This window comes from Protobothrops mucrosquamatus, unplaced genomic scaffold (genome assembly GCF_001527695.2).
Source record: "Protobothrops mucrosquamatus isolate PMUCROS unplaced genomic scaffold, P.Mucros_1.0 scaffold40, whole genome shotgun sequence".
NCBI lineage: Eukaryota > Metazoa > Chordata > Lepidosauria > Squamata > Viperidae > Protobothrops > Protobothrops mucrosquamatus.
Genome location: NW_015386422.1, coordinates 497,715 through 508,076, shown reverse-complemented (window position 1 = coordinate 508,076; position 10,362 = coordinate 497,715). Strand labels below are relative to the sequence as shown.

At 36.7% G+C, this 10,362-nt stretch overlaps 1 protein-coding gene across 1 annotated transcript in view; it reads right to left on the bottom strand.

Annotated features, from left to right (window-relative positions):
- Positions 1-2,879, bottom strand: part of LOC107283472 (gamma-aminobutyric acid receptor subunit gamma-3) — a 532,165-nt gene extending 529,286 nt beyond the window's left edge. The window contains exons 1-2 of the mRNA XM_015811390.1: positions 2,845-2,879; positions 1,350-1,498 (exon numbers count right to left, since the gene is read on the bottom strand). Coding sequence (XP_015666876.1) covers positions 1,350-1,498; positions 2,845-2,879 — 184 coding nt within the window. The remainder of the gene's footprint in view (positions 1-1,349; positions 1,499-2,844) is intronic.
- Positions 2,880-10,362: the final 7,483 nt, after the last annotated feature.

Genomic DNA, 10,362 nt, shown 5'->3' with positions numbered 1-10,362 from the left:
CCTCCCTTGACCCCCCAACCTCCTCCCTCACCGTTCTGATGCCGCGTCCCTCAGACAGGTCTGGCCTTGGCCTCAGAGAGGCATCCCCCTTGCCCCCCCTGGCCATCCCCGAACCCCCTAAAAATTTAACAAAACACCCCTCTAGGAAAACTCTCAATTTTTCTTTTTTTAGTTCCCTTTTTGCTGCATACCACCTCTCGGGGTTCCACACCCCTTCATTGAGGCCGGCCCTTGAGATTGTACCGGGCCATGCCTGCGCGAGGGGGGAATCACGCAGGGCCAGCAGTTCCATCCTGGAATATGTTCCGATCATGAATAGGAGGTCCAACAGCAGAGAAAAGGGGGGGGGGGAAGTCCTCATGATGGTTAGTTCTAGTTCTAATTCAGGAACCTGAGGTGGATGAGAAGAGATGAAAAGAGGAGACTGGCCACGATAGTTGTCATTGTCCTATATAAAACGAATAAAACCGAGCTTCTGCTACGCGTCATCGGACCCAGCTGCTCCTGCCGTGCTAGAGGCAAGGTGCCTACTCCCGTGTAGGGGGTCCCCTTAAGTGTTTCAACGACTTCCTCCACTCCCGTCCTCCAGGTGGGTGTAGCCCTTTCTATCCCCCATGGTTAATATTTGCAGAGAAATCTCTTAACTTCTGCAAATTTGCCTAACAATTTTTAAAGGGACTTTACACTAATGCCCATTTTTACATCCTGATAATAAATATTGTGGGTAAATTGCACAACAATTGTTAACTCCTACCAGTTTAATTTAATGAATAGTATTTTTAAAAAATGATCTGTATCAATAGTATACTCATAGTATCCATTTTATTCTTGTCTACCAGTTATGGGCCACCTCTGGCCTTTCAAATATTAGCATCAGCTGTAGTAATATCCAGGATGATGGAAAATGTATTCTGTCGACTTCCAGAGAACTACCAGATGCTCATTCTTTCATCTTACATTCAGGAAATGATGTTAAATTCAAAGCCCATTTCATGATATCTTTTTAACATACTTTCAGTCATAACAGCATAATTTTGGAGTATTCTAGAGATAGAGTTGAAATTAAAATTTACAATATTCATAATCTAAATATAGATGAATAAATAATTATACTGTTATATAATGAATTACTTAATTTATCTTTAAATGTACAGTATATCACCTTATTGTGATATTTGAACCTTGTGCTTTATACTACCATACTAGGTCTAATCAGACTGAAGCAAAATTCCACCAATGTATGCACTTCAGATCATGATAACTGATCATTATAATGAGAATAACCATCTGCAATTAGATATGTAAGTATTCAGTCTTTGTCATAGAAATCGGAAAGAAAAACCACTTACTTCCAATATCAGGCCGCAGCTTTTTGTCATATTCTCTCAGCAACTTGTTTAACAACAGTGTCACATCAGTGTCATGAGTTTTTGGAGACATTACCCATTTTTGGTTTGTTGTAAAATCATCAAAGTCATCCTCTTCCACCTTTCTTGAACTGCAATTTAAAACCATTTAAATCATGTAAATTACGTGCAATTGAAGAATAAAAGCTGAGAAAGCTGAGAAAATACTTCATGTGAATATGTTTTTATTATTCAGTTAAAAACAAGTTAGTTTGTCAAACCCATGTCTGTTCTGGAAGGTTAAAGGCTAAAAGAGCACTCTAATAAGAAATAATTGCATACTTTTACATCTGTATTTGTCCACTAGATCACAAATAATTGCATACTTTTACATCTGTATTTGTCCACTAGATCACAAATTTAGAAATAAATAAATGTCTTTTAAAAAAAATTATACGTGATGCCTCCATTTACATTTTTCCTAAGTTATAGCAACCAGGAACAATAGAAAACTTCAAATGCAGCATTAATTACTCTTTTATCTGCAAATACTATAATATAAAACATTCAAATGCAGAATCTCAGCACTTTATCACCTTTTAAAATATGTAAAACATTCAAGTATACAATCTTGTTATTTTACTCCATTTTAAATTATTTTATATCCTCTATGCAAAGAAGTCTTGGCAAGAAATTTGGGGGCAAAGCTCTTGAGTCATGTGACTGACTAAAACCCCCAACCTTCTTAACTTAGGAAATTCAGCTTTCTTCCAGAATCATGAAGTGTAGGCCTACAGTGTGTGCACTCAAGTTAGATTGGCTTTTTTCAAACCTTTTTTTTTTAACAATATGAATTTTTGACTTACAGATGAAGCACTAGGTGCTGAAAAACTGAACTGACACTTGACATTTTAAAGTGTTACCATTTTAAAATGCCAAGTTTGACTCTACCACTTCCACACTACTTTCAGAAAGCAGGAAGTGGCAGAAGACATAAAGAACATTTTAATATACATCCATTCCATGCTTTAATGTAGATGTAGAAGTTCAGTCCGTATTTTAGTTCAAAGAATCTGGTAGTTGAATATAGGAGGAAATTCTCACTTTGGTTAAAATCTTAGAAGGGAAGCTTGTAGGTCTTGCATTGTTGTTGGACTGGAACTACTTATTCTTGACTACTCTGTGGTATTCAAGTTTAGCAACATTTAGAGTATTACATGTTACTTATCTCTGAACCAATTCAGTCAGAATAGAGTAAGAAGGTTGGTTTGGAATAAGGTAGCTTCCCATGCTCTTTTGAAAGCATGAGCAATCTGATTTGTATTTCAAGTGTAAAAGATGGGTTATATTTTTTTAAAAGGACAAATAAAGCAAAACATTCCCAGATTTGCTATTCATAAGCAGCATGAACAGCCTCTGGGTTTATTTATGCACACCACCATAAAAGCCTAGTCTTCTTAATGTGACTTTTTCCCTTAATTTCATCCTTTTTGCTTACCTCTCCACAAGTTTACTTTTGTCATATTTTGCCATCTCTTATTGCATCTGAGAGTTTGCTACAGCTTAATTTAATTTATATACCACATCAGCAAGTAAACAAATGTGAGCGCTGCCTAAGTTAAAATACGTATTCTGAGTGCTGTATTAAGTACTAAGTTAAATTAGTACATCTTCAATATTTGAACTAAAAAAAAATCAAAGGAAGCTGTAATTTGTTTCTCATGGCACTTAGTGGTTCACTCCTAAGTCTTTCTATGCCTGTTTCATTACAAATGCTGACATCCATGATTTGTCAAGACACATTAGCTGAATTATTTTTCTTGCTGGAATGACTTATTAGAGAATACAAGGTAAATTCAATTTGTATTCAGATGGAGCCATTCCAATTCTACTTAAATAAGCAGGCTTGGGTGCTGAGCAGTTCTGGCAAAGCAGCATCTTGAATCTACAGTATTTTAGCCCAGAAAATTCCTACTTGCATTCAGTGGGGCCATCACTATCAAACTCTGAGGCACTCAAAATAAGTCAGGGGTAGAGGCACAGCAGCAGCTACAATATCTTTGTGCTTTCATCAGAATGCACAGAAAACAAAATTATGACATCCTACCACACTTTCTGATCATTTTGGGTGTACATGCAACATCAATCTGATTGTTCTTGTCCCCTCTGCAAATGCCAAAAAGGGTGGTTCCTAATAGAATAGATATAAGTGACAATATAACATGCTATTTAAAGAAAAAAAAACCTTCATGTTCAAGTAAGGTTGTGAAATCCAAAATCTAACTTTTCTTAAATACAGGTAGTAGTCCTCGACTTATGACCACAATTGAGTCCAAAATTTATGTTGCTAAATGAGAAAATTGTTAAGTGACTTTTGCCCCATTTTATGACTTTTCTTGTCACATTTGTTAGGTGAATCACTGCAGTTGTTAAATTAGTTTTACTGTTGTTAGGTGAATCTAGCTTTCCTATCGATTTTGCTTGCCAGAAGGTTGCAAAAGGGGATCACAAGATCATCATAGTCAAGCATCCAAATGTAAGTCTCATGAGCATGAGGGTGCAGCAATGGTCATAAGTGTGAAAAATGGTCATAAGTCACTTTTTTCAGTGCCCTTGTAACTTCGAATGGTACTTATGTGAACTATTGTAAGTTGAGGATTACCTGTACTAGATTCCTGAAGTTTAAGTTCCATCCTGGTTTTCTTGATACATGTAAAATTAACTTTTTTGATCTTTTAACAAACCCAGCAACAAAGAGATAGAGCAACTAAGAAAAGAAATGGTTTTATATACAAGGAATTTCTGCTAACCCCAACAGTGTAGGCTGCTGAGCTTTAAATTATGTAACTGCTGCATATCATTCATTCAAGTTTTCAGTGACTCCAGACATCATTCCCTGACTGGACTATGGGAACTTCCTTTGAAGATGGCTCAGGTACTCAAGTAGAATAGAATGTGGTGCTCAGATTATTAAGTTAGGGTAACTGTTTCTGCAGAATTATAACCACTCTAAAATCAGTGTATTGGCTAATAGTGTGATTGTAGACTGAGTGTAATGTAGTTTTATAGGGTTGATTACTAGATTGTTGTTTTTCCCTGTCACACACTAGCCAGAGTCTTTTTGATTGATGCTGTCTAAATATTGTAAACAACTAACTAATTGATGAAAATGAAGTAGCTATGCACGCAGTATCTTTTATGAGGACATATTGTAATGTAACCAAAACAAAAGGCACTGTACTGTGTTTTGTCTTTTCTATTTAATAGATTGTGATAAGAAAAGAAAAGCAATATGTAAAGGTACATCACATATTATAACTGGGGAGAGGAGGATATGAAAAAAAAGCTACAATGTCTGGGTTCTCTCCCTGTAAAATTGAAAAAAGGTAGGATAACTGCAGAGTAATAACCTCATCCAGAACAGCATAAATAATTAAAATAAATGCACATTCTTTAACCTTTCTATCTTTATTTTTCTGTTCCTATCCTCTCAGGGTCAAATGCTGGATATGTTCTTTAGGCTCTTTCTGCACTGTGAATACTAAGTCTTTAAAATCACCACAATGCACCGAAATTGGCAGTTGAAATGACTACTGTAAATTATGCATGAAGGGGGAGTATAACAGTATATCTGCATTCATGACAAATATTTCAGGTTTAGTTTAATGGCTATGAACTGTTGCCAGATTACACATGTGGGTGGGAGAAGAGAATGAATTAACTCAACTTTCATCTTCATAATTAGTTTTAGGAGGAAATAAAAAATATTTCAATTTGTATCTTGAGCTGTAATCAAGACATCCTCTGATTGAATTGAGATTATTTTAAGTTCTACAATTCCCGTCACTCCCCCTCTCCCTAATTGTCCTGTCTGGGGCCAATGGGAATTGGAATTCAAAGTATTTGGAAGAACACCAAGTCTCCACCCAGGCTTTAAAAAGGTAAGTTAAATTAAATTAATTGGAAAATTAAGAGTTGCTTTAAAGGTCAAAACATATGCAGACTGCATTATTTTCAGTTTCTGAGAGCACTGTTGTGATTTACAGGTTTTCTTATGGTGAATTCACTTTTATGTGGTTTATCATTTGGCTAATAATTTGCTTTCTGTGAAAAGAATTTGCTATTCTGTGAATTATGGAAACATGTTAATTTGCACCAGAGATGTGGAAACATACTAAAACTTCTTCCCACCAAAACCACCTGAAGATTTTCCCAACAAAACCCATTTCTGTTCTTTCTCACAACATTTACTATAATGTTGTGCTGTGGTTCTACCAATGAAAGAGAATATTTGTAGCTCAAGGTTGAAATGAGGGGTCCTTGGTGCTCTTTGAGCTTGCTTGTTTTCTTGCAGGTGTTTCATTAGCCTATTTAGGTAAAATCATCAGTGGTAGTAAGGAGTGCTGTTTGCTGTCAGTTTATATTCTGGTGTCTTGCTTGTCTATGTGGGTGGGTGTGGTCTTAGGGGTTCTTTGGTTAGGGAATAGAATAGAATAGAATAGAATAGAATAGAATAGAAGCTGGAAGGGACCTTAGAGGTCTTCTAGTCCAATCCCTCGCTAAAGCAAGAGAACCTATACCATGTCAGACAAGTGACTGTCCAGCCTCTTCTTAAAAACCTCCAGTGATGGAGTGCCCACAATTTCTGAAGGCAAGCTGTTCCACTGGTTAATTGTCCTCACTGTTAGGAAGTTTCTCCTTAATTCCAGGTTGCTTCTCTCTTTGATCAGTTTCCAACCATTGTTTCTTGTCCTGTCCTCTGATGCTTTGGAGAATAACTTGACCCCCTCTTCTTTGTGGCAGCCCCTCAAATACTGGAATACTACTATCATGTCACCCCTATTTCTTCTTTTCTTTAGACTAGCAGCATGTTAGTCTCCAGGACTTTGATAATCTTAGTTGCTCTTCTCTGAACTTTTTCCAAGGTCTCAACATTTTTTTTGTAGTATGGTAACCAAAATTGGTTGCAGTATTCCATGTGTGGTCTTACTAGGGTTTTATAAAGCGGTACTAATACTTTGCATGATCTTGATTCTATGCCTCTGTTTATACAATCCAGGATTGTATTAGCTTTTTTGGCTGCTGCTGCACACTGCTGGCTCATATTCAAGTGATCGTCCATTAGGACTCCAAGGTCCCTCTCACAGTTACTGTTTTTGAGCCAGGTCTCACCTAATCTGTACTTATATCTTTGATTTTTCCTGCCTAAATGTAAAACTTTGCTTTTTTCCCCACATTAAAACTTATTTTGTTGGATAGAGCCCATTGTTCAAGTTTGTCAAGATCTTTTTGGATCCTGAGTTTGTCTTCTGGGCTGTTGGCTACTCCTGCCAGTTTGGTGTCATCTGCAAATTTGATGAGTCCCCCTTCTATTCCCTCATCTAAGTCATTAATAAAGATATTGAAGAGTACTTGGCCTAAGACGGAGCTTTGTGGTACCTCACTCCTTACTCCTCTCCATGTGGATGTAGTACCATTGAGGACTACTCATTGACTACCGTTTGTCAGCCAGCTACAAATTCATCTGGTGGTGATGTTGTCTATCCTACCTTTTTCTAGCTTACCAAGCAGTAGATTGTGGTCTATCGAATGCCTTACTGAAATCTAAATATATTATGTCCACAGCATTTCACTGGTCTAGTAATTTAGTCACTTTATCAAAGAATGAAATAAGATTAGTTTGGCATGATCTGTTTTTAACAAACCCATGCTGGCTACCAATTATAATTTTGTTTGCTTCTAATTGTTTGCAGATCTGTTTTTTTTTTTGTTGTTGTTGTTATCTTTTCCGGGATCTTCCCAGGTATTGATATTAGACTGATTAGTCTGTAGTTTCCTCGGTCTGTTTTTTTTTCCCTTTCTTGAAGATGGGAACCACATCAGCCCTTTTCCAATCCTCAGGTACTTCCCCGGTGTGCCAGGATTTATGAAAGATGTGGTACAATGGTTCTGAGATAACATCTGCCAGCTCCTTCAGAACTATGGGATGTAATCTGTCAGGTCCCAGTGATTTATATTTTTGCTAATGTTTCTTTGGCAATTTCTTCATTGGGGTATTGCTTACTTGATTGTTGGTCTGAAGATGACCTTGGAGTTAATCTATGCTGATCTGACTGCTGATTACTGGTGGGGAGGTCTTGGAGTCTTTTTTCCTTTTGGGCTGGTTGATTGTCTCTTTTGCATAGTTATGATTCTATTTGTGTGTGCTGTCTCCATTTACTTTTTAGCATCTTTTGTTTTGTTGGGAAAATCTTCAGTTGCTTTTGGTGGGAAGACGTTTTGGTGTGTTTCCAGATCTCTGGTGCAAGTTAACCATGTTTCCATAATTTTTTTCACAGAAAGCAAATTCTTAGCCAAATGATAAACCACATAAAAGTGAATTCACACCACAGGAAAACCTGTAAACCACAACTGTGCTCTGTTCTTATTAGCTTTTGCCTTATCCCAAAGTTGAAGGATTCTCAGCTTTAGGATGATCTTTTAACCTGAGCAAATCTACTATGTACAATATATGAAATAATGCTAATAAAATGTGTTGTGCAGTTCTGCCTTTTGTCTGTTATGATACCCACATGCAATAGAACAAGTGAAGAAATGCTTTTGCCATCCATAGAACATGAGAGAAGAAATGAAACATGTTTGAACAATGTAACACATGGGTTTAAAAATTATGAACATTTTTAATGTGTTTGGATAAAAAAAAATACCCTACCACCCTGTTTTTCCATGAGGTCAGTGTTCATTTTATGCAAGATTTTCAGGGAAAGTAACCCTAGTATAAACCATATTCCATATGATTCCTAGATGTCCCTAATCAAACTGCAGACTTTAGACACAACTAATACATGCTGCTTGCAAGATGCTGACTCAAAAAGCTGATTATTAATTATCACCACTATTACTCATTAGCAATTAATTCCTCATCAGGATCCCAAAGTCATCAGGTAAGAGATCTTCCATGATCTGGTAACTGACTAAGGAAGAGAAACCAAGCAACTAGTTGAATGGTGTGAAGAATCTCTCTAATTATCTGTATTATGAGGGAACCAATTATTATTTCATTTATAACAAAGTCATAAGACAGTGATATAAAGGATGTCTATGGTCATGCATTGTACCAGGCCTTATGTGGCTTGCTGGAAACTAATCAAGGAGAAAAGCAATCTAGAACTCAGGAAAAAAGTATTAATGGTTAGAGCAATGGATAGCTTACCTTCAGAAGTAAAAACAAACTGGACAATCATTTGTCTGAAATGGTATAGGGTCTCCTGCTTGAGCAGGGGGCTGGACTAGAAGATCTCCAAGGTCCCTTCTAACTTTATTATTCTATGTTCTATCTTCTATGAGTATGTTGGCCAAATTAAGTCTAAATTGTGACAAATCACTATTTATATTCTAGACTGTCATTTGAATCCAGTCAACCCAAGCTTAGTCCATCTTAGCAGGATCTCTGAACCAGACCTAAAGGAATTATCTGGGCCAACAAAATAAGATTTGATGTAATGCAAAGTGCTGTAAATTTTGGGAAGAAACCCCTGCCGTGATAATGAGACAGGCTGCAACATAAAGAGATCATGGGGTTGAGATAGTGAGCTGCAAATCTCAATTCAGTGTGCAGAGGGGATACAAAAGAAACATTTGTCTTCAAAATTATTGGGAAGGAGTTGGAAATAAAAAGGTTAGTCACTTCCTCTGTTCATACAAATATGTGGTTTCACTGCATCTGGATAATCATGTAAAGCTCTAATCATCCCATCACATGGGACAGAGTGGAAAAGGTGTATAAAAGAGCAAATTGAACAGCAGATGGAATATCTTGGAAGATGCTTCAAGAAGAAGATGGTGGGATAAGCATAAACAGAATATGTGGCAAGTTCATACAGAGGGCAATTTGTGATTATTCTAGCACTTAAAATCATTCATTAAAACCAATAGTTTGTCAGAGAATGTGGGGATGGTGTCCATGGTCTTAGATGACTTGGATGTTAAATCATCTCATAAAACTGATCAAGCACTTTGCCATACTCTAAAAAGGAAAGGCCAATTCTTTTTTGGTTGCCATGATGTAGAAAATAGGTTGAGATTCTAGAAAGAATACAGAGAAAAGCAACAAAGATGATTAGGGGACTGGAGGCTAAAACATATAAAGAACAGTTTCAGGAATTGGGTATGTCTAGTTTAATGAAAAGAAGAACTAACATGTTCCAATATCTAAGACACTGCCACAAAGAGGATGGGGTCAACCTATTCTCCAAAGCACCTAAAGGCAGGATATGAAATAATGGATGGAAACTAATCAAGGAGATAACCAACTTAGAACTAAAGAGAATTTTCCTGAGAGTTAGAACATTAATCAGTGGAATGACTTGCCTCCAGAAGTTGTGGATGCTCCAACACTGGAGGTTGTTAAGAAGAAAATGGACAACACTTTGTTTGAAATGGTATAGTGTTTCCTGCCTGAGCAGGGGGTTGGACTAGAAGACCTCCAAGGCCCCTTCCAACTTTGTTATTTTGTTATCTGATGTCATTTTCACAGAATTCATCAACAATAATTCAGTCCTAAAATTACAAACTTGCCCCCAAAAGTTTGAATGATAAAAATGCATTGTTTTCTCTAACTTTTTCATATTCTTCAACTTAATGCATAAGTTTTTGCATGCTTGCTGTTTCTCCTAATGTACTTAATTTGGAGGATTGTTGTTATAAATCATACTGTACTTTTGGAAAATTGCTGATTTCTTAATATACTTGTGTTCCAAATTCCCCCACATACATACCAGGTGATTTTGTTTCAAAACTCAAATGGATCAAATTTCACACCCTTTTCTATTTTGTAATGAAAACTATGTGTTTGGCAAAATCTGAATTTCCAACTGACAGAAAGATAAAAAAAAATAAGAATAATAAAATAAGGAATCTTGTCTGCAAATGAACAGAGTATTTGATAGACAAAAGTGTAATTTGTCGGACTTCCGGTGGCAGGCGTCTTCGTCGGTCGCAGCTGTTTGCTGCCTCC